Raw genomic sequence first — 25,721 nt, 5'->3', positions numbered from 1 at the left:
GGTCAGCAAGCCTCCCCTGCCTTTACCAGTAATAATACTGCAATGAACAGCTGGTAAAAAAATCAATACACGAAAGAAACCACGCTTGCACAAGACACAACTGACAATAATCTTGGCACAATATCCCAGCGTTGTTCTCACTCACAATTCGAGTTTCCCACGTTTCGCCCCAGTCATCACACCCTGTGCTTCCCATTCTTGCTACATTTCTCTTTAGTCCTGAACTGCTGCTTCTGAGACTTTCTGTTCACTTCAAAACGCGCAGTACGCCCGCGTTAAACTGGTGCTGGTGGTTGGAGTAAGGGAATCCACAGCAACTTCGAGGTTACACCATTCGCTGCACTGGCTGGGGGGATAGGATTACATTCAAGATCTTTTGTTTGGTACACAAGAGTCTTAATAATCTGGCATCAGCATATTTGACAGAGAATTGTAACCTCTGTCTGCCAAGACGTCCACTGCGATCACTGGACACGCTAATGTTGATTATTCCTTCATCACCCTGCGTATATAGAGGTGACCGCAGATTCTCTGTGTTCGGACCTACATTACGGAAGAGTCTCCCATGGGAAAGTAGGAAGATGGAGTCTTTCCCTCAGTTCAGGAAAGCGATAAAAACATATCTGTTTAAATAAGCAGAGGGTCCATGACCATATTTTTCTCTGGATGTGTTCCTTCTACTGGTTATCCAATCCTGTCATTCCTTTTGCCATCTGCTCCAAGATTCGATTAAGTTTGTCACGTTGTGCGATATAGAACCCTCAAGTCAAATCAAGTGTCCTTGCCGCTTCTGCAAATGACGAAGTTCTGCCCATGATGGGACCCTTCCTTTAGGTTTCCAGATGCAATTACCCATCTCAGCTACACCTGCACCCTACTGGTAATCCCTGGGTGCGTGCCCTATGTAAGTGGGACCTTTAGGTGGTGGCTCAACCAGGCTGTGCTTAACCTTAGGCAGGGGAGTTGCTAGGTCTGGAAAAGACCCGGGGCTAAGCTGATGTCGGAACTGTTGGGACTGGGGGCTAGCTAGTCTTTTGGCTGTAGCTCATGAGATTCTATCCGGGGCTACAACCAAAAGATCAGGGGCTATAGCTCCCTTAGCCCCCCCCCAGCAACGCCCTTGACCTTAGGTAATAGCCAACTGTACAGGAATTCTGTATTACAACCTGGGAATACTAAAGGTTGACCATGTGAAGGGCGGACACTCTGTAATGTGCCTCTTGGATGAACAGTCATACCCTGTGACACTATTATACGACTATGCATGAGTAGGAGGTGTGGCGCCATATTGTTCCATAGAAATTAATAAGCTTTGCTGCAGAATGATTGACGTATTATATAAACGGAAGGTGGACAAGAATGTAAGTTAAACAGGTTTATCGTGGCAGTATGACCCGCATGACACATGCTTACCATGCACGTAAGCCGCATCCGCCATCGCAGCACAAAACACTGGTGTGAGTACTCACAACTGCCTTCAGTGCTCACCACTATAGAGTGTGCTCGAATAGCCAATGGCACCCCTCACGCTTTTGTCCTGAAATAAGTTAATATAACACCATATAGTTAAATAAGTTTGTATTGTCTTCGTCTTACTATCACTGTCTTACGCATATACATGCTCAAAAGATGTGTTGTTGTCCTAGTGTCTGAAGTACGTTTAGATATCTGAACGACTGTATAGACATGACTTAAAAATACTGATTTCAAATGCTAGCATCGAAATGAAAAGCAGCACACGCGAGAGGAAGGCTCCCTCTCGTGGCTGATTGACTGCACTGCGGCAAGCACACATCTTTTCAACTATTGTCGAGGCACGTTTGCGTACGGGTCTGCCTAGATGGCGTTGCTCTTGAAACTGTTCTTTCACCACTGGTGCTGGTGGCGGGACAGAACAGGCATTGCATAAAGGGAGACTTTCAAAGAGCCAAAGGCAAATGGCGCATGTGCATGCTGAAATCAGTAGCACATGATGCTGTGTAATGGCGGCATATTTATGTACAAACATGGAATCCTATGTTTTAGATCCTTGTTGGTTCGAAACATCCTTGTTCTCAGAGTGCGCACACTGTCTACGTTAAATTCACACGGAGTGAAGCGAAACATCTCCCGTGCATCATTGAAATGGACACGCGGAAAGGCTCCTGCATGCAGTGGACACTTGGGAAAGTGAACCCTGCACATCGATCTCTACACCACCTTTTCTCTTCTTCCTTTTTTTTTGTTTTCCTTTAGTATGTGCCCTTACCCATTTTTAAATGTGTATTCCTTCTACCAGTGCTGTTTGGCAGCAAATACATTTTTGGCTGCTGAAACATCCTACTATTCATTTGAAAAAGGAAAACACCAGTAGGCGTGTTGGCATATTTGTCGACTGTTTCTTGCCTAGGATTCACTTTCTTTTTCTTGTTGTGTGATGATGACTGCATATTATAAGAACACCCAGCAGATAGGATCAGATTGCCGGGGCTATAGTATGGATGTACCATTCGAGCTCTCACTCAGTTCTCTCCAGTGTTTTGCAGACAGAGACACGACAGTACGTCTCTTTAAAACACCCTTTGGCTCACCCCCAGCAAGCTAGCCCAACTTCCAACTCTTCATTCATCTCGGACAGTTGACTTGGGAGTTCCTATATAGTTAAATATGCCTTCTAAGGACAACAATGCCCAAATAAAGAACTTGCGGTGAACCAATATTAAAAACTAGGTGAGAAAAACAGGTCCAGTCGTTTCTAATTAAAGTATAAGGAGCCAACTTCAATAATTGAAGTGAATGGTACACATGTTAAAGGAGAAGTCAATGGACATGATATGATATGCCATTTATAACGCGCCTATACACAAGTGTTTCAAGGCGCGACGAGGCAAGGGAGGGGGAACAAGGGGATGACAAGAGACAACGATCCTACTAGGCCAAGTGTCATTCAGATGACACAAGTGCATGGGAGGGAGGAAGGCACGGGGAAGTGGGGGTGCAGTACATGAGAAAAGAATAAATACCAGTATGTAAAAGAAAACATTAAAAAAATTCAGTGGCCAGCTGGTGGCAAGTGCCAGGGTAGGTGCAGACATCAGGTGGTAGTGGGACTGTTAGGGATACAGAAACACAGTCCCCACTGGATGCCCATAAAAGTCTTAGAGGAAGCTGTACATAGTTCGTTCAGCAGGATAGTAGCTTTTGATTGTGTGACTAGGTGATACGGATAAAGCAAGCAGAGCTTAGTTTATGTAGCGCTAAATGGAGAGGCAGAGAACGCTAGTGACAAGTGGTGTTAGCCTTTTGGCTTCAAAGAAAGTGGAGGAGACAGGAAGGAAGAAGAGCCACAGAAAGAACCAAAATGGTGGATCCCTCCACCAGCTTTGCTGAGCTCATTCTGCCTACTCTAACTCCATCACCTCCCCATACGGATAGCATCAAAGACACTTGGGGCCTCATTACGACCCAGGCGCTGGACCATGGTGCTATTAGCACCATGGTCCATGCCGGTCTCCGGCATGGTGGATGGCAGAATTACCGCCCCCATCACAAGGTTGGCGGGGGCGGTAATTCCCCATTCACCATTTGCCCTTCCCCATTCCCATTTCGCCCCATAGGGCATAATGGGGATTGGGAAGGCGCTAATTACGCCACCGTAAATTACGGTTGCCGTAATTAGCTCCAAGGTCCTTTAGCGGGTTGGATTTTAACGCCTGCAAAAAGCAGGCGTTAAAGCCTCCAACCCGCTAAGGGACCTTGTAATCAGGCGCTAATGGTTTAACGGCGCCGACGCTCTTTACGGCGCCGTTAAACCATTAGCGCCAGGGTCGTAATGAGGCCCTTGGTGTGTAACACCCCAGTGTGAAATGAGTCCTTTTGTTTAGGGAGGGCCCTTTAATTCCTCTTTCTCAGGACAGCTCCTGCTGAAGTACTGTCCTGCTGGAGAGAGTTGTTACACAACCTCCCAATGGAACACAACAGAGGAATAGTCTTACAATCTATTTCCCTGCTGGCTGGCGAATACAGGCTGTCTGACTGGAATGGACACACCCCGTCCACACTTGACCTGGGCTCACAGTGTTGACATGTGTATAAGACAAATCAGATGTGGCTTTAATAATTATGTGAATTACCGTCTACCATACCCCAAATCCCATACTCCAAACATAAGTATGGCTTATTTTTAAAGATTATACTGCAACCAGACAATTGATCATAATTATGCAATTTTGCAAAAAGAAGTGCAGATTTAAAAAGCAGCCTATGGACCGCACAATGACTTGGCTATCATAGTAGCTGACAAAAGGGCACCTATGAGCTCTGATCCTGCTCTGCGCCTCTGGAGTGCATGTGTTGCAGATCAGGAGACTGACGCAGCAGGCATGTGTCACTGAAGGTTTCGCATAGAGCTTAATGAAGGGGGGTTGTAGTTAGCAGACCACTCTTTCTGAGATGGAATTACCTCCATCATTTTATCAATTTATACAAATACAAAAACAGGGTCTCTAGAGCCTTGACAGATGGCAAAAGCTCATATGTATCTTATTTCTTTTTCTATTGGAGCAAGGAAAAGGTAGTACTACCAGATGTTTATAAGTGCTCTCCCCACGAATGAATCAAAGCAAGGGAAGGCAGAATTAGAGAGGACATGTCTTTAGGTTTTTTTGCTACATAAATGGATTGTGAGTCCCACAAATGTAAATTGGAGAAGATTCCAAAATGTGCTGGCTAGAATGGCTCTGGAATTCTTTTCTCTATAATCCTACAAATTCCAGCATCTGTTGATTTAACTTTCCTGTTAAAGACCATGCACCCCCTTCTATGTGATTATTTCAGTGATCCATTTGGTTAAGTGCTAGATTTTAGAGTCAACCTGGGGACCAGGGCATCCAGTTTGAGAATGGATTTGGTGTCTGAGGCTCTAAGTCTGCAAGATGTGCTATATCCTATTTAATTTCACAACCATTTTTCACATTGAACGTGTGTCTTGTGTCTAGGATGCTATGTTTTCCAGAGATCATAGATATTGTGCCCCATTACAGGTTCTGCAGTGTGATAAAACAAGTGGCGATAATTCTGCTCTCATCTCTTTTTCTGCAGTATTGGGATTACCACCACTTTAACCAGACCGTCAAATTATCAGTCTGGCCTTGAAGTGGACAATACATCTTTCACTTCCCAATAATTTGCCAAATTAATGCAGCAGAATTACCACTCACAATAATTCTCTGAAAATCCCCATTGAGTCCTATCTACACCACCATACTACCAGACATAATCCTGTGGTAGCTGCACGGGACAGAGTGCTGTTAACGGTAAACTATATTGTCAGTCATTTGGTGGCTATACTGCTTAATTACTGGTATGTGACCCACTGATTTTCACAATGCTCTTGTGGTTAATACAATGTTTTCACAGTGATACAGACGTTTAGTTAAATTGCTTTTCTAGTGACCATATAGTACACAATGTTTATTTTGTTTGTTTGTTTGTTTGTTTATTTATTTGGTAATGCGCACCAAGCCCTCAGGTAGACGGGCGCAACAGAAACAGGAAATCTTAAAGCTTAATTACAATACAAGGAAGCAATCCTTAGAGCAGGTAATTGCAATTGGAGCAAAGTACAAGAAAACAGGCACATCAAGGGCATAGCAATGGTCTTGGTGAGTCCGTAGAGCAGGTGATTGCAGTAGGGACGAAATACAAGATACAGGGTACATCAAATACATATTTTATATCTATTAGTGGGTCTATGTTTTTCAGTACAATAGTCAACCTGTTGACTCAGATGGTTGGTTTGAGACACCTGCAACAGTCCATGTCATACCTCTCAAATACTGTGTTTGAAGGTGATGCTCACGTCATCAGAAATAGTATTTCACAGAAGTCCTAGGGTCTCAAAGATTACATTTGATAGCTATACTGTTCTGTTGGATATTGAGTATGACAATGGCCCAGAGGATCTATAAGTTTGGGTTTAACAATAGTTCAAGGGACTTATCCATGTCATTTGTCAGAGTTTGTTTAGTCGTGGGTCTTCACTTTTGGTCACTATTGGCCAGGCACATGAAGTCTCAGATAGTAGGTGCAGCAATGATACCAGGGACTCAGATGCTGAGTGTATGGTTTCCAATATCTGGATATACATGCCTTCTTCGAACCAGCACCTTATTTGGCAAGATGATCTCAATACCCATGTCCATAATCTGTGCATGCAATAGACATCCACGGCCCGGGACCTCAATTCACAAATGTTAGACCAGCTCAATGTTATGTTAATCCAAAAGTATACCCTTGCAAAATTATAGAATGAAAGGTGGGTGCTTGGAATGAAAATGCAAGAAAGTGTTGGTTGATTCCACAGTAACTCATGGTCTTTCATGATGGGAACATTGCCATTAATGAACAATGAAAAATTGAAAACAGACAATGCGTTGCCTTCATCTGAATCTATGACAATAAGATCTATCACTCAGCTTTTGCAATGGTTTCCAGACTTTATTTTGTGCAGGTTATTATAGTTTTAAAATGCTATGTTTAAATCACTGTCTAGTAACTATTTTTGTCTCTATTAAGTGATGTTTCTATGCAGCTGGGATTTTTGAATGCACGCTCTGGTCTGTCAGCACCTTTGCTTTCTGCTCATGGCCAGCTTTGCTGTGGAAAGCTTGCAGTGAACATTTGTGCTTTGCTTCTGTACGTTTCATAGGCAAAGAGATCTGGAAGGTTTCCGAAGCCGGAAACGCAGCACACACGTTTCGCCCCGTTGAGGTACAGGAGCCCGGATCAGATTATACAATCCATCTAGTGACAAAGAACTGGGTTGATAACGGTAGCATTTTTGAAGATGTAATTGAGACAAGGGGGAGAGGTGAGAAAAAGTATTCCTTCTGGCTCATCACATTATCCACAATCCATCTGTTTTCATCATTTTTCACATGTAAAGTGAGCATTCCAAGATGTAGTAGAGTACTTGACTGTAGACAGGATTGTGAAATTATTGTTTAGGAAAGAATGAAGGGAGATGCAGTTCTTACACTACTCCAATAGATAGAGGGAGGATCACTGTAGATTGGCGAGGATTCTGGGGGCATAATTCCCTATGCAGTCTTAAAGGTGATCTTTGCATGTAAACTCTGTATAGTGAAATATGTGGATTCTGGACTCTTTACACCTCTCCAAAGGTGACCTGTACAGACAGATCATGAAGTCGACAGGTATGGAGATTGAAGACCTGCACTGCTAATAGACATTTCATCCTTAGAGAGTCATAGGCGTAGACGGGCACTGAGACTTAACAATGCTAATGATGAACTAAGGTCACCCCTAAAAATATATATATATTGACAATGCACTGTGCAGACAACACATGTCACTTACTTCTTGACTAAATTTGCAGCTCAGAATTGGAGAGGCTCCCTTCAGAGAGACCAACGAATTAACACATGCAGAGTGACCTCTCTTCTCACCTGAAAGCACTAACTACACCTAAATATTAGGTGATTGAAAACCATGCTGAGTGATCACCCCAATCGATGGGTCCTGGTGAATCTCTCAATACAGAGAGTACTATAATCAAGTGAAAGCCATGGTTTAAATATTAGGTTTGCTCAATTATTCACTAGTATGATAGATATATATATATATATATATTGGCCTCATGCCAATGTGCAAAATGATCCCCTGGTCTTCTATTCCCAGTAAATGTAGACGTGGGATTTATCACCTGTGGCTAATCATAACATCACAAACAACTAATGGGAGAGTGTGGACATTTTAATTTTGTAATTCAACTCTCAGTTCAAGTTAAACAAATGAACACATTTGCTTTGTCTCCATGTGGACTATTTTCATGGTTACACACATTCTTTATGCAGGTCCCCTTGCCCCTTAGTTGCCGGAAACCAGTCTGTTTTCTATGATGCTCCTCTCTGGTTCTCACTTCCAGCGTAGAAAATGTATGTCACATTTAATTAAAACTATAACCGGAAAAGTGATGGGTGGAAGATTTTGAATGAATCTTAACCCCTGGCATGGATCTGGGCAACCTTCCGAACCACCTTTTTTTAGCCTGTCTGCAACATTGCAAAAAGGGTTCAGCCATATGCAAATCAGTCAGGTACTGCCACCAATGGAGGCACCATAGCCTGAACTGCTAGGCCAGGTCCAGTCTGCATGGAAGCACAATCAACCCCAGACATGGTTCAGCCTTGTTGGCCATCCTTAGTGAGGTACAGCTTGGTTCCCTGTGGCGCATCGAGCAAGGGTCTCACGCCTGGGCATACCCTCTCTCACACAGGAATACAAACTGTAATCAAAAACGTGATGGGTCGAAGGTTTTGAATGCATCTGAACTATCCGGCATTGCTTGGGGCAACCTTCTGCACCACCATTTTTTAGCCCGTCTGTGCCAGTGCAAACCAAGTTAGAAGATAAGGGTTCATTTTTCAGGTACAATTTTCCATGTTGCGGAGTAAAGCTCAAAGAAGTAGTGTCAATCCCCTAGTGTTCCTTTACTTTAATTCCCCAACTGATGCCTATAGGTTCCATTCCCTGGGACTTTTTCATTGTCTCATTAGTTAATATGCATGATTATGGGCATGGCCCTGCAGCTTGCTTCAGCATGAGAGGCTTAGCCATTCTGTGTGTCTGTCTCCTTCGCATTGCTTTAATATCTTACTAAAAAGCATTCTACAGCATATGTCAGACAATATGTCAATATGTCAAATGTAAGCATTGTTTCAGCAAAATGTATTTCTTGCAGTATGTGCTACATTAGTCAATCATTGCTATTGCTATATTGTAGGATATTTGTTGATTAAAGATGTCAACAATTGTGAGTGTTTAACAGTATTTTTGAGTGGAATATTACTGACTGCACAGAAGAGTTGGTTAGCGATAATTGTTGTACAGTAATGTGCATGACTGGATGGTTAGTCATAGGTGCAAGTTAGTTGTCATTGGTTGGTGTAAGTGGGTGGCAAGTAATAGGCAGGTGTACAAAGTAAATTCTTGGTGTAACTGGATACACCAGGTGAGGTGAGTATAGATGGAGGATTCTTGATAGGTGCAAGTTAGGAAGTCATCTCATATGTACATGTTCAGTGTTTGGCATGAGGGGACAGTCAGTTACAAATTTGAGAGCTTGGTCAGTGGTCTCAGAGACGTGATTGCAATGGATATGTATTTATGTATTTATTTGAATTTATAAAGCTCACAAAGAGGCCCGGGGGCATCGTGGCACTGTTACAGTGGTGCTTACTTGGTTACAAGGAACATGACAGGCGCACCTGTCTGTGGTTCTTGGTTACAATGAACCCTTTGCCAGACAGGTGTGCGAAATGTAATGACATAAAACAATAATTAAGATGAAAAGTGAAGGTATAAAGTGCAGAAGTAAATACATACATAGTACAAAGCAGAACAGCATATGAGGCCCCCCTTTCCTTCTGTGAGTGCAGGGAGTACTAGTGGGCTAGGCCGGGAGTGTAGGGTGACCTAGCTGAAAAGTTCAGTTTTGAGCGCTTTGCGGAAAGTAGTTGTTTAGCGATACCAGGTCTAGGGATGGTTTCTTCAGGAGAGGGCAAACCCATGCCTCCTTCAGGCAAACCGGAACAGTGCTGTATATGTGTGAGTGAACAATCAGTGATTGAAGTGGGATTGTGTGATATGAGAAGTTGTGTTTGGCATGAAAGTACAGCTGATGATAAACATGAGTGAATGCTCTTTGGCAAATGAGGGAAGAAGATCATTGAGGCAAGTACGTAGATGAATACTGTTAGGTGTGAGGTGATGGTCCATCAGAATTCATAGATATGGATGAATGAATTGGAATTGATAGGTGAGCGTTTATGAGTAACTGAATGAGGTTAGGAGCAATGGGTAACATCAGTATATGGTTTTATTGTACATATGAAACCACTTGATGAAACACTATGCTGAGTGAGGCTATGCATGATGTATCATTGATAGAATTAAGTAGATGGTCATTTATGTTGATTAATGTGAATTAAGCATTAAACACAGGAGTCTTGTGATGAGACAGGATAGGATGTAGCAGCTTAATATGTTATTTATATTTGCCAATCACCATTGGTTGCATTCTGAAGATGTCTTGTTTCGCAAGTGTGTGGGTAGGGCATTCCAGTATTTAGGAGCAAGGATCGTGAAACAGGCCCCTCCTGCTCTTACCCTTTTGAAGGTGGGGACTCTTAGCTGGTTAGCGAGCTGTGACCATTTGGGTCTGGCTGATGCTGCTGTAGTGATTGTCAAATAGGGGGGGCAGTGTTTGAGAGACATTCATGTGTTAGAGATAGCGTCTTGAAGAGTATTCTTTCTTTGACTGGCAGCCAGTGTGCTTTTTTTCTGGCGTTGGTGATATGCTCTCTTTTGGGGATGCTGAGAGCAGTCCTGAGCACATTGTTTTGAATCACTTGGAGACAGTAGAGATTTTTTGCAGTCGTGCCGGCAAATAAGACATTACAGTAGTCTAATTTGGCACCGATGGTGGCTCGGGCAATGGAGAGGCGATTTGAGCGGGATAGGTATGGCTTGACTGCATTTATTAGTTTCGTTGTGAAGGACACTAAGGATGCAATAGCATTGACTTGGTGCATCATTGAGAGCGTGGAGTCAATGTAAACCCTAAGGTTTAAACTGCTGCTGAGACTGGAATTTGGGAGTTGTCAATGCAGAAGGAGTTGTACTGTTTGTCCACCTTGTTGAGCGTTTCCTTGGAGCCTACTATGAGGAGCTCAGTCTTAACCCTATTGAGGCATAACCCATTGGTGCCATCCGGGCTTGAATGGTTGAGTATATTTTACATAGTGCTTCAGGATCTGTTTCATAAGAGCCAATGAAGAGACGGAGCACTTGGCTATCATTGGCATGGTTTGTGTATACTATGCCGCAATTGTCCAAATTATTGAAGAGAGGTAGGGTGAAGGGAATGTACAGTATAGGAGATGTGCAAGAGCCCTGTGGGACTCCACAGTGTATGGTGGTAGGATTAGCCAGGCCTGTTCTGAGAATAACTTCATTGCTCTTCCTTCGAGGAAGGAGGTATCCCAGGTGGTGGCTTCATGGGAGAATTGGGCTGTATTAATGAGTTGTCTGCATTGTCTAGTGGTCCACCAAGTCACAAATAAAGAGAAGTCAAGAAGGAGGAGAAGGACAGGCTTTCCTTCATCCATTATTGCAGCTTGCTGGTTTTTAAGATCCAAAAGGGTGGTTTTGGTTTCATGACCAGGGTTGAAGCCTGATTGCCTCTTCCCTAAAATATCTTTAGATTCTAAGAAGTGTTGGATCTGATTATAAGCCGCTTTGTCCAGGACTTTTAACAGAAAGGGTACGGTGGTGATGCGTCTGTAGTTGTTTGGCGATGCCATGTCTAGGGATGGTTTCTTCAGGAGAGGGCGAACCCATGCCTCCTTCAGGCAAACTGCAACAGTGATGTATATGTGTGAGTGAATAATCAGTGATAGAAGTGGGATTGTGTGATATGGGAAGTTATGTTTGGCATGAAAGGACAGCTGATGATAAGCATCAGTGAATGCTCAATGACACATGAGAAAGAGGATCATTGGGGCAAGTACGTAGATGATTACTGTTAGGTGTGAGGTGAGGGTTCATCAGAATTCAGAGACAGGGATGAATGAATTGGAATGGATAGGTGAGCATTTATGAGTAACTTAATGAGGTTAGGAGCAATGTGTAACATCAGTATATGGTTTTGTTATACATATGAAACCACTTGATGAAACACTATGCTGAGTGGGGGTATGCATGGTGTATCATTGATAGATTTGAGTAGATGGTCAATTATGTTAGTTAATGTGAATTAAGTGTTAAACATAGAAGTCTTCTGATGAGACAGGGGAGGATGAAGCAGCTTAATATGGTATTTATATTTGCCAATCAACATTGGTTGTATTCTGATGGTCAGTACAGCTATTGGCGTATGCACTAGTAGTGCACATGAGAATAATCAACGAAAGGTGTGAGCAACAGATTAGTCATATGCAAACCCTGGGTAGTCTGAAAATATAAATGGCCTCCAATTGGTGGCCCAACGCTATTTGCAGGTTTACCAGAAAAAACAAATATTCAAAAAGTATGCCAAAATACTTCCTACCCCTAACCCGTCCCTTTGGAATTATCCATAAATGTGTGCAATTCATACTGTACTATTTCTTAGATGCACTATGTACAGTACTCACATACTTCTAAGGTCTAAACTCCATAATAGATGTCCCACATAGCTTCATAGCTTATAGCATTAGTAGATGGTTTATGGTTGTTATTAATGGGCACTCAATAATAGGTTTGCATTAGGGGTCAATGAGAAGTATATAATGATTTATTTTTAATAATTGTTTTTTTATATAGCGGTTTAATCTAAAGTGATTTATATAGAACATATGTTGTATACATGGTAAAATATGTATGTAACAGTAACAGCTAATACGTTTTTAGCTATTATTGCACATAAATTATCAGATCGAAGAAAGGTATGAAATGATAATTACAGCTATTGCTTTGTGAAAGGCTTGAATATCTTGCCTGTGAAGCGTGTGTGTATGGTCCGTGTTTATCATGTGCTAGGTGTATAACCAGAGATGGGTGTTAGTTAAGGGTCTGTGAGGAATGTCAGTTAACTGTCAATAATGCATCCCTCAGGGATGTCCCACCACTCTTGCTTCTCATACTTACATTCTCCTTCCTTTCTACCAACCACCGGATCTCCTGTTCCAGCTTACGCAGAGGTCCATGATGGAATCTCAACACAAGGATGGTTCATTGGGCTGATGTGTGCCATTGCCCTGCTCACGCTGGTACTGCTCATTGCCTGCTTCGTCCAGCGTAACAAAGGTGGAAAATATTCTGGTAAGTAATTCTCAAACTTGGAACAACAATCATTATTATTATTATTATTATTATTATTATTATTATTATTATTATTATTATTATTATTATTATTATTTATGTTTATGTGATACCTATGCTTCCTATTGACTTCAGGGCACAACCTGGTGGTTTGAATATATCTTCTCTTTATAAATTGCTTTTTTGCATGTGTGCACTTTTTGTATGTACTAGTGAATCATATTACATTCATTGTTGTATGGGATTTTCTTTTGGTTAATACATAATACAGGCCACAGTACTGCAATGTTCAGCCTCATCCCCCACAGTCTGAGTCATGCCTAGATTTCTTATTTTGAAAATGACAGCATGAGGCCTGCAGCATATCACTATATACTCTCTTTTCATCATGGACGTGGACGTTGATCATTTCTTTTCCTTTATTAGTGAAAGAGAAAGAAGACCTGCACCCTGACCTGGAATCTCAGTCAATAAAAGATGAAACCTTTGGAGATTACAGGTAAATGTGGGAATGGTGAACATGTGGAATAATATATGTGAATGTGAACATGGGTAAGAAACATATCATAGTGCCATGGTGGTAATATGTAAATGGTCTCCCACATTGTCAATGAAAATGGAAACGTCCAGCTTTATTAAATTACAGGGAAAATGTTGGGATTCATGTCAATTCCACTGATGCAAAAAATAAAATAAAAATGCAAAGGTGTGACACGTGGTGCTCAGTTGAAAACAACTTTTGAAAGGGTTATATGAGATGGAAAAGTGAGTGACACTTTGATGTGAACATGGTTAATCAGATTGTTGATAGGTTTTTAATGTTCCAAAACTAATTGTCTATGCAGTTATGGTGGATCCACACTACAGAGGTTACAGCAACATAAACGTGTTGATGTGAAACGTGTTGATATCTCCTTCTTTTCACTCAGTGGCAATCACTACTCTAACATCCTCTTGTATACTGACCCACCCCACAATTCATGGTATTTGTGATCAAAACTCAAATGTATTTAAATAAAAAAATATCAAAGTTTGTCCCCTTAATTTATGAAGGACGATTCACCACAAGATACATGTACTGTGATAAATTGTTTACAAAATTAGAATCACCCTGCATGTGACAATTTCGCTATGAGAAATCATGCATAAATAGTCACACCATATAAATGAAATATATTTATATACAATGTCACCTTAAAGCAGAATTCTCATTTGTGTGATAACCATGCAATTTATCAGTCAGTATATGAAAGCGCTTCTTCAATTATAATTGATACACAACTAGTTTCGGTTGATAAATAGGAAATTACCTTTTCTATTTTCTCCAATATCAAAAACAAGTATTGGTCTAAGAGAAAAATGAAATTTGTGTAAACAACTTGACATCAATTTGACCTCCCACTCCCATGTGTGAATGTGGGGTTGTGGATTTCTAATATTTGTATGTCATTTGAATGTTCATCTAATTCTGCTGGTCTCAGTTACAAATGCAGTGCTAGCAATTAAGAACACACGGGATCTTGGTTCACCCACCCAATATAGGAACATTATTTATAATTTTCTTATACAATGCTGAGCAGCCTTGCCACTTCATTTCGCGAATTGGATCCCATAAGTGAAGATCCCGTCCCCTAATGTGCAACATCAAAGGGAGATGAGGGGATGTATTTTAAATTGGTATGATTTTATCTGGGAATGGATTTAGGAAGGGTAAACACCCTTTCATGTCCTCATTCACTTTTTCATATCTATGGTTTTTGCAGGTTGCAAATTATCAAGCAATTTTCTATTTAGACTATGAAGCAAGGCCACCAATTCTCAGGCCAAAGTGTAAGAATATCCCTGTGACTATTGTAGGATTCTCTTTATTACAGCTATCATTTTCAAAATGCTGCACTGTCGGCACTAGAAAGTGTTTTCTGTTTTACACAACACACACAGCACAGGAATATCATTATTGTTAAGTAATGAATTCTTCCTCAGCTTTAACACACCAACACACTATAATGTCATATTCTATTCTCATTCTGTTAATAATCATTTCTAATTCCCTGCGTGTTGTATTCAGAAAAAATTCTATGTTTTCTACAAGGAGTCAAATCTCACCTGGCTTTACATATAGTGAGAAATGACTGTTGAGTTTCGAAAAACAAACTGTAATACTCTGCAGCTTCCACTAGACGTCGGCCTATGCACAGCATGTGAATCTAAGCAGATACAAGCATCCGAAATACGATTACGGTGAGTAATGTATCCCATCCCATTTGAATGAGCATTGCAAGTGGAAATCATCTCTTCAGCCCCTCCGTCTCCAGGGACCTAAGCATGGCAATGATTCTGTAGAATCTTTCTTCACTTTTAAATATTCTTTAAAGTCAGAATGGGCCATCATGTAAGAACCCCTTAGCCAGCCTCTCCTCCCTCTTGGAAATAGGTTCTGCAGATAATTGTCTCCTCAATGGTAGGGCCAAATTCTCCATATAATGTCCAGAATCATCACTCATCCATTTAGAGGATGTTGTATTCTTCTATTTAGCTTTTGGTGCCACAGACAGATCAACGTTCCCTGTGTGTTTCTACTTTTATAATAGGTCATATTCCCACGCTTATGTCACACTTTTTGATGTGTCTGAACTTGCTCAATAATCAGACACTCCCAGAGAATAAACACAACCAATTTTCAAATCCTAATAAAAAATATGGCATACAAAGGTGGGGGGCTAATCTGATGTCCTGCTTTTGGATGCAAAAATCATTTGAATTGCATATTTCATCGTAGCAACATGCCCCATCAATGAATTTTTGATTGTTATGATTCCCTACCTAGACGACTGTCTATATTTGCTGCATGAATATATGCAATAATTGTTCATAAAGTTTATCATTGTATTAATTGTAATGTTGCTACACATATCAGGTATGGATCCATTGAATAAACAAGGTCCTCAGTCATAGTACACATGACTGTTTGTTTCTAAGTTGTGTAACTGTAGAATTATATAAAAAATAAATGCATGAATATTATTGGCGTGCATAGCCCATCATATTTCTGGGCATCTTTATATTTCAGCTTTGAGTTTTGTTTTTTGGGATTGTGGAACCATGATGCTGGCAGGAATTTTTGTTAATGATTAATCTAACTGCTGACATGGGCCACCTTTTGTTTGAGTTTCCATTAGGCTCACCATCAAGTTGATTTTAATGGGAGGCTAAGTGCAATATTTGGCAAGTCATCTCACCATATTTTGGCATTGGTGAGATCAAATGGGAAACAATGCATTTTTTACAAGCAATTCGTTACGCACAAAATGTTTTAATGAGCAAGTCATTTTAAGCCACAAAAGAAACACTAGTAATTATAAGCAGACCAAGGAAGGACATTTAGGGGTCGATTCATGGAACAAACGTGCACCGAAAATCCCAGAGCAAGCAGGCGCAAGGTGGCGCAAGCATGAGAAATCAAGCGCACGCGTGCGATACAAGGAAGGCGCTGCGCTAGTTTCCCGCTGGTCGTGCGCCAAATCCATGCATGTCGCACTTATTGTTCAGTCCCTGCCATGATTTGAAACCTGCTTCCAAATATTTTGCAATGCTCCTCTGCAAAAAAACAAACAAGAAGAGGCATACACAAATCTTACTGGCAATATTACAGAACATTAAATCATGCTTAAAGCTTAGACCCATACCAAGTACATTCATCGAATTAGATGCAAAATGTGTTTTAATTGACCCTTACCTGGAATAAATGATTTTGCATTTGCACATGGAAACCTCAATACCTTTTTACATGTTCACATTTTACAATTGCTTTTATCATAGCGTGAATTCAATGGATCCACAACTTTATATTTTGCTGACTGCTGGTAAACAACCATTTACAAGTCAAATATTGCAATTTTATTGAGAGCAAGAACAAAGATATGTCTGTTGAGGAAAAACATCTTGGGGTTTCTTCAACCTGGCTTAGTTCCAGAACAGAACATATTGACTCGTAATAATACTTTTTATGAATTACCACTGGCTTGCCATGAAGATAATATGAGAATGTTCTCCAGAAAGCAGAGTATGATCACCAGTCATGTTTAGTTCAGTGCAGGCACACACAGAGAAAAGATTACAAAGTCCTATTTTTGCTGTAGCATCTAAATAAAGAAGATTTAAATTGTCTGTAAATAAAGCAGCAGTGGGGACTTTAAAGTAACAACTTCAATAATTGTGGAAAAGATCAAGACAATACTTTTCTAATTTTTGATTTAGAGCATTACCATTAGCCACACACAAGGACTATATATGTGTTTTCTTTTCAATGACTGGATTGCAACCACTTTAATTTGTGTTCAGAATTTTGAAAACAACATTTTTCAGTCAAGTTTGGTTTTGTAAATACTATGAGAACATGGACACGTTTTTGAATGCCATATGTAGAGGGTGTATTTACTGCAGTATTTGGCACATTCAATTAAAGGCATATGTGTTTATATTGGGAAACAATACACGTTTTACTCTGAAGAAGAAAACAATTAGATTTGGTATTAATCACGTCTATAAAGATAGACAAGGAGATGGCAGAAATATTGGTGTCTTTTGAATGAAAATATTGATGTTTTTGTTTACGTACTCCCAGTTTGTGAATGTCAGTATTCCATTCATGATGCGCCTGTAGCTATGTTTTTAACATCTTTATTTCACTCCTGATATTAAAAAAAGAGTGTACACAATTTTACACCAGCAAAAACACTGCTTGATGAAATTTGTAGTTGACATTGTTCACATTGTTCCTCTCCAGTGTGGAATATCACACAAATATGGAGCACACAGCAGGTGTGCACCCATTTTATTTGGTTTCTTCACGTTCTTTTTAACAAGTGAGAAACAATATTATCATTATGGCAAAATGCACCGATTTTAATATTGAAATATGCATTACATGCTACATCCCAATGCAATTTTAGATGGTAAATTACACATATGTACACCACACCCATGTCTAATAGAACACACATGTGTGGATTCCTGATGAAAATGTACCCCGTGTGACATGGGCCATGTCACACTTATGCACAAGTACAATGATTTCCTAACTGATTAGTGCTCATTTCATTTTTTTCATTTAGTGCTTGCAGCATCAAAATGTAGGGATGCAACACATTTCCCAAAACGTACAGTGTTCCAATGTCATGCCATCCTTCCCTAAGAATACCCAATCTAGTCTTGTTAAGTGGGATGTGAATGCACAGCAACTAATTCCATTGTGCATCTCGAGGGATACTGTGGTGGATAGATATACATCTGTCTTGGGTCAGTTTCTGTGTAATCTCCTCAAGCCCACCAGCCAACCAAAGGGAAGATGAAACAGAGCTACCTCTAATTCAAGTTCTTTCAGGTGTAGTAGGTGAAATGATGGCACATATACAGCAATACCACTAAAAAACTTGGAATGTCCAAGATTATTGGTGTTCTTTAATCAACCAAGAAGCAAACATATAATGATCAATAGATGCAAAGCAGCAACAATAAAAGGAAAAAGGGAAGAAAGACATGAGGTAGATAAAAGGCATATAGAGTATTACGCTGTCTCACTTCCTTTCATTGCACACTGCTGGCTCTGGCACCTCATCTTCACGCCTCATAGCGTACCAGGGAAAATCACTCTCCAGTTAGTTTCGGCAGGGCAGGGTGGAGGCACACAAGTGCAGGGGGGAGCCAGAGGGGATGTAGAGGGCCACAGGAGCTAGGCAAGTGCTAACGGGAGGCCAGGTGGGCAAGTGGCAGCCACCGGGAGCCAGTTGAGAGATGTTAGAGCTGGAGAGATGGGGCCCCTGGGCTGAGGCGGGAACCAGTTGAGAGATGTTAGGGCTGGAGAGATGGGGCCCCTGGGTTGAGGCCAAGGATAAGTCTTTCAGTCCTATTCTGGATTAGTTGAAGGGGACAAAGGGATGATACAGGCAGATTGAGGAAGAGGCGGTTGCAGTAGTCCAGCCTAGAGAAGACCAGACATTGGGTTTCTGGGGAAAGTGAGGAAAGGGAGATTGCCTCTTTGGGTATGCAGCTGAAAGTGGCCTTGTTGTGATGTCCGCGATGTGATGAGAGAAGGTGAAAGAGGAGTTGAAGATGATGTCAAGGTGATTATCTTCACCAGAGGGTGACAGGAGGGGACCCATGGAGGACAGCTAGAGAGTAGCAGGCGAGGAGGAATCACAGGTCCGAATGAGAAGGATCTCAGTCTTACTGGAATTAAGGCAGAGATCGTTTGCAGCAGACCATGCCTGAATAGCAGTCAGACAGTCAGAAATGAGAGACGAAAATGAGGATGCAGTGGAGGAACGCTTGAAGGAGATATGTGTGTTGTCTGCATAACACTGAAGTGAGGAGAGAAGGTGGAGATCACGTGGGTAAATACAATATGGGAAGGAGCTCAACCAATCCAGTGCCAGGTCGCAATGTAAAGGGAATCACAGTGCCAATTTATAAGGGTGGCATGATTGACCACATCAAAGGTAGAGGAAAGATCAAGAAGGATGAGAACGGAAGGTGAGTTGGAATTTAAATTTGGGAGCAAGTCTTCACAGGTGTTGCTCTAAAGCCAGACTTCTGGTCGTGGACACAGCCAGCAGATTCAGTGTGGTGGATCAGTTCAGAGATGACCAACTTCTGCAAGGGTTTGCCCAGGAAGGGGATAATGGAGATAGCATGGTAGTTAACAAGACAGGAAGGGTCGGCAGAATGCTTTTTAAGGAGAGGGTGCTCAAGGGAGTGCTTGAGGGGAAGTGGGAAGGAGCTAGTGGCAAATTAGTGATTGCAGAAATGAGCCAAGGTTGGGGCAAGGGATGTAATGTTGTCCTTGATAGTTATGGAGGAGCAGGGGAGCACCTGTTTGGAGGAGTCTGTCGTAGGAGGACTTGTTTAGAGACCTCATCCAGTACAATGGGCGAGAGGGAGGAGAGTAGGAGGGAACAGTGAGAGGGGGGCCAAGGGATGCTTGAGAGTAGGTGAGAGAGAAGGGAGAGGAGTAGAGGAGATTGAGGATGTGCTGACTATTGGTTGTGAAGTGGGGGGCCAATACCGTGCAGAGGGCCTGGGATGGCAGAGGAGAAGTGGAGACTGCAGTAGGATTTGAAAGTTCCTTGCAGATTTTGAACAGTTCAACCATGATGTTGGTAGCCCCAGAGATGCAGGCTAGATATGGGCCCTGTCTTCAAGTGGATAGAGAGTCTATATAGGCTTTGGAGGGTGTCCGGTTAAAGGTGCGATTACAAAAGGTTCAAATGCAATAGGTTTGGGTCAATAGGACCGAAAAAAAAGGTTTGATTTTTTGTGTATTATATATTTTTTGGGGGTTTTCCGTGCAGGTAAAAAAAAGTGGGTTTTACAACAAAAATAGGGGTTGGGGGGACCCCAAAAAAAAATGTAAAAAAAAAATGTTTTGAACCTTTTGTTTTCGGTCCTTTTGTTTCGACCCTATTGTATTTTGAACCTTTTGATTGAAACCTTTAACCCATAACCGCTTTGGAGCAGGCGGCAGGCCAGTCTGTATGTGGATGTGCATCAAGCCAGCCACTTCTGTTCAAAAACTCGGCACTTGCATTTCAGAGAGGCTAGATCGGAGTCATACCAGGTTTTACGATTGGAGGAAGGGTGTTATGAATCGCCGCCGGACCTGGTCGATTTGGCACCGCTGGCGTCACATCTCGTCAATATATCGCGCTACACCCAAGATGGCGTACCGTTCTCCCAAGATGGCGCATCTTAAAGAGAGCTGCATTCTAGACTTACAGAACGGCAGACAGGTGGCTCCTCCCTCTTACCCGGAAACAGTTCATCTGAACCAGAAGCCGGGACAGCAGTGCGTTGCTACTGCTTACTGTAGCCACGTTACGTGAGTAATCGGATAGTGAGTAATCAGATAGCTTATGAACTCTCTACCAAATCCTTACCTTTCTGCAACTCTCCACTTTCCTTACCTCCCGTTTCCTTTGTATTCCAGGCAGTTCCCTCCTACGTGCCCACAGAGCGTAGACACGATTCTTCCCGCTTATAGCATAACCCGAGACCCCTTTCAAGTAGGTTTCGTAATTTATCGGAGATCAGGTTTGTGTCTTGCTGCTATTTCGCCGGCAATAACTCTTCACCTTTTCAGGTAGCATTCCTCGCTGCTAACGACCCTTGGTACAAGACTACGTTACCCATAACTCTTTCTCCTCAAGTCACGGACAGTGTCTTTACCAACTTAGGTAAATGGAAACCTCAATAGAGTAGTAATAGAGTAGAGCTTTCTAACTGCCATTTGAAACTTCTCCTTTCCCTTATTAAAGGAATCGAGCGTGTTTACCAACAGCAAGACTTCCTATCCGTCTACTCTCTCGTTCAGCAAATCTGCATCCCGGAGAGGTACCTTCATTTCCTTTTCCCTTCTGATATCCCTTCCTGTAAGACCCTCTATTAATTCTCTTCTTGTTATTCTAGTTACATCCACGAGAAGTCGAATACACTTACGAGTAAAGGGGAAAACTATGCTCACTAGCCACGTTCCCCAGTTCCTCCAGACCAGCGCACTCAAACCGCCCAGGGTTTTTTCCCTTTCGAGGGCTTCCCTGCTGTGGTCTCCAAGTGCTTTATTTATAAGCGCAGGGAGAGTGTGCCAGGTGAACTCTCATCACTTCTTGCAGTTCCGAAGACAAGGTAAACTGCACTTTGATTGTGCTATCCATCCGCCAGCACTGAGGGTTAGGAGTAGATTGAGAGCTAAGGAAGAAATTGGTTATTAACAAAGGGTTCATGTGGATCATCATGACAGTGGCAAGGATGTCCAAGTTGTTGGAGATGGAGAGGTGAATGTTAACAAGGGTTGTGTCAGTGTGAGAGTCAATGGCTGGAGTGGGAGGAGGAATGACAGTGGTAGCAAAAGCTGCAACTAACACTCGCTTCATCAGTCGAATGATGGAGAAGCAGACTGGCAGTGCAGGCAGAGGGTTAGCCGGGGGACCCAAGAGATCCAGATGAGAGGACAGGAGAGCATAGTCAGACCAGGAGAGAGGTGTAGTGAGAGTGATGGAGCTGGGGATGTCTGCTGAGATGAGCGCATCTAATGTGTGTCCCTCTAGCTGATTGGATCAGACCGAAGGGACGAATGGTGAAGTAAAGAACGTCCAGAGGATGTAAAAGACACCAGCCACTGCATCAGGATAGTTAAGGTGAATACGGAATTCTCAGAGGAGGAAAAGCTTGGAGGTAGAGACTAGGAGACAAGTGGTGAGGTTGGACCACTCCAAAAGGAAGATGGAGAGCAGACCAGGGGTCCTGTAGATGGTGGTGATAGTTCACGAGAGGATAGGAGAGACACCAAGCCTGTAGACGAGTTATTCAAAGGGAGAATAGGACTGAGTGGGTATGATAGAAGCAGGGACCCATTCAGGGAAGATCAGGGCCACTCCGCCTCCAAGTCAGTTAGGCCTGTTAGGCCTGGGTTTAGAGAGGACCTTGTAGCCCTCAGGGAGGAGTGTCTGAAAAGCAGTGACAGAGCTGGCAGTGAACCACATCTCAGTGAGAGCGAGGACGTCAAGGTCAAAGTCTTCAAGGAGGTGACAGATTTCAGAGGAGTGTTTAACGGCAGAGCGAGAGTTGAGGGTAGGTAAGTAAAGCTGGTTACCACCTTTTAAGGTCATCCAAGTAGGCGTACAGGGAGGTGGTACACACGTCAGTGGTGGCAAAGGAGCCAGGGGGGTTGCAGAAGGAGGAGTGGCAGGAGAAGGGATGAAGTTGATGAGAGACGGAAGACACCTATCAAGAAGGAGGAGGTTGGACTGAGAGCCCTGGGACATTCTGGTCGACATTAATTATACTCCTAGAGGATGGAAGCATGCCAAGAGGGTTCTATGTGATATTGTCAAATATTAAAGGCTGCGCAGAAAAAAGACAGATTATTTTGGCTGATTTGTTGCCGCCTTCAATATTCGACAAGTATAATTGTTTAACCGCCCCCTTCCATCTGAAATAGGGGTTTTTCCCCCTGAACCCTCACAATACTCCACTCTCTCCCCATACCATCCACAAAACACCCCACTAATGCAAACACATATACACACCCACCCTTCTCCCCAGCCACCTCCCCACACACACCAAACACCACGGCATACACACAGACACACAAACACACACCTCACCTCCATCCTCCATCTTCCTGTGCTCATCTCAGCTGCACCTGTCTGCCCCTGCATTCACTTGTGTGTGAAAGGGGCGTGACAGTTAGATTTAGAAAGAATTCTCTGTGCAGTCACAGAGCAGTCTTTCTATATCAGTCTTTTTTTAATGTCTTGTTTTAAAACAACATTTGAACTTAATACCACCAAGAGTACTTCCCATCTTGTTCCAACATTAATGGCCGACAAGAGAAAGGGGATAGGACTGCGACCATATGGGGAGTCAATCTGTCTGGAAAGGCAGCAACAAAGAGGATGTCAGTGACAGTCTGCCTGGAAGGAGTGTTGATGTAGGTTTCAGCAGTGGGCAGGACAGGGATGGATACCATGAGATCTTTCTTGAGCTGTTTCCTTCCAGGCTTCCAAAGAGAGGTAGGATAAGTAATAGAGTAGCATTTAGAGTAAATAGGGGAGACGGAGAGCACCATGGATGGATAGGGCAGAACGATGGAAGGGGGGGAGAGAGAGATGGAGAAAATGCGAATGCACAATGAACTCACCAAGCGGCCTAACAGCAAGATAGGAACAGACCAATCAGGTGCACAACATCACATAGGTTGCAGAATGGGATGTTGTGCTGCTCCAGCAACAGAGGAGGAAGGAAAGTGACTCAGGTGGGACAAACCCATCACGGGAATACAAGTAAAGTGCCTTAAATCACCAGTCACAAGACACATCCTACATATCCTATATATGTAACTGCTTTTACATTAACATTTAAAAAAAAATAAACCTAGAGATGTGATTTGGTTTTTCATTGTTCTACAATCAAGTAAAAAGAAAATAAAGAAACCTTTATAATGAAGTCTGGCCTATAAAGCCCCCTTTACATGTCTATGTGATACAAGAGTCTTCCAGCATCAATTCATATGCTCTAGAGAGTGCATTGGCAAAAGAGTTCTGTGTAAATTCATCACAAGTGCTCCGTTCTGTGAACTGTCATCATAATACAGGACCTGCCCCACAGGTGTGGTGAGATTTGAAAACATTTTCATTTTTGAAAACAGCTCTCTTTTCTACCCAATTGTTTGTACATCAGCCATACATCTGCTGCATGAGGCGGTGTGCCTTAGGAAACTGCATACCTGATTACCAACAGCTAGTTGGATAATTATTGTGCATACGCTTTCCACTGCTAGTTCTTGCTGAAACAGTGCACCTGCAAAGACTTGAAGCAGGCCTCAGGCATCTTGAATTTCCACTGATGTCACTGATATTGGCACTCCTCAAAAGGCTCAGAATTACAAGATGGCACAATTAAGCCATTTATGGACGATCTGATTAAGTGTGATACCTTTCCATGTCTAACCTGGTCATCACTTCATTTGTAGAAACAACTACGAATTGGGTGAACACACTTTTGAATTCTAAGGGTGTACAACAATCCTCTAGGAATAACACTCCAGTTCTACTTGACAATATGCTATTTTGAAATACAACCACCAATCTTTGGAGCCATTAGGAGGGAAGATTCACATGTTTTGATGACGCTTATAAAGTGCCGGCATTGCCTACACTCGGTTGGTGCTATGCAATTTGGACTCAAGTATACATTCTGCAATTGCAAGGCATCAATCTATCAGGGACATTCCTGTCGGAATCATGCATTATGTTACTGTGAGATGGTGCGCAACACATATGATTAGATGTTGTGTTGATATGACTGGATTGCAACTGCCCAGTGCAATCGATATGGAACTCAAATATAAACTATTAGAATGCAGTGATGCAACCAAGGCAAATGGTGTTGTTCAATCACTATTTTTGTCTCAAACCTTTTTCATGGCTTTTTTGGAGTGCAAAGGAAGATCAAAAGAAGTCAAATGTGTTGGGAGCTAAACAAACATCTTGACCTATGTTACCTTGTGATTACAAGTACACTGATATTCTGGTGTGAATAATTAAAAGAGCAATGTATTTCTTAACATGGCAAAATTGTATAGCTGGATCGGAAAATCAAGCAGCTAATGTCAGTACTGTGCAAGCTCCAAGCTATAGTGCACCTCTGAAATGCTGTGGATACAGAGCTGTCATAGAGAATGCAACTGTCAGTGCTGGGCAAGCCCCATGCTATAGTGGCCCTCTGGCACACTGTGGATGCAGAGCTGCCAAAGAGAATACAGCTGCCATCAACCTAGTGATGCGCTATACTTCTACTAATCATGTGGTTACTCTTTCATGGAGTACTGCAAGCATTTTTGAACACAATCAAGTTATACACCTGCCTGGAACTTCAAAGTCTACTTCCATTGGATATGATGGAAATACGCCACTGATATACTTGTCTCTAAATGTTGTGCATGGGACATCAGTTTTCTGCTATTTTTAAATCTTTGCCATCTACCATGTTTTGGGGTCAAGCAACAGAAGGGGCTGTTGCCATTTCAACTGCTGTTCGCGTAGTACCTCTGACAATATGCAAAGCAACATTTATGATGACATGAAATCTGGTGATTCAACGGTCAGGCTGCAGCCTTTGGAATACACTAGTGCTAGAACCTGTGGGATCATTTCAAATCGACGTGCAAATACAGCCTACCTCTTTGTTGCCTGGATGTTCAGATTGCAGCTCTACAGAATGAACTATCAACTGACATTGATGCTAATGTGGCATGGATATATGCCAGCTTCTGTCACAACCTCTACCCTTATTGCCCCTGC

The 25,721-nt window shown here is 42.2% G+C and overlaps 1 protein-coding gene across 5 annotated transcripts in view; it reads left to right on the top strand.

The window, feature by feature from the left end:
* The window catches only part of CHL1 (cell adhesion molecule L1 like), a 780,691-nt gene that overhangs the window by 719,056 nt on the left and 35,914 nt on the right, over positions 1-25,721 (top strand). For 4 of the 5 annotated variants that reach the window (XM_069643529.1, XM_069643531.1, XM_069643528.1 and 1 more), the window contains 3 exons: positions 6,689-6,850; positions 12,733-12,864; positions 13,291-13,363. In XM_069643529.1, the coding sequence (XP_069499630.1) occupies positions 6,689-6,850; positions 12,733-12,864; positions 13,291-13,363 (367 nt within the window). The remainder of the gene's footprint in view (positions 1-6,688; positions 6,851-12,732; positions 12,865-13,290; positions 13,364-25,721) is intronic. The other variant, XM_069643532.1, reaches the window with a different exon arrangement.

This window comes from Ambystoma mexicanum, chromosome 2p (genome assembly GCF_040938575.1).
Source record: "Ambystoma mexicanum isolate Mex_15411 chromosome 2p, UKY_AmexF1_1, whole genome shotgun sequence".
In the NCBI taxonomy this organism is placed as follows: Eukaryota; Metazoa; Chordata; class Amphibia; order Caudata; family Ambystomatidae; genus Ambystoma; species Ambystoma mexicanum.
The sequence above is the reverse complement of the archived record's forward strand: the minus strand, read 5'-3'. Positions and strand labels throughout refer to the sequence as shown.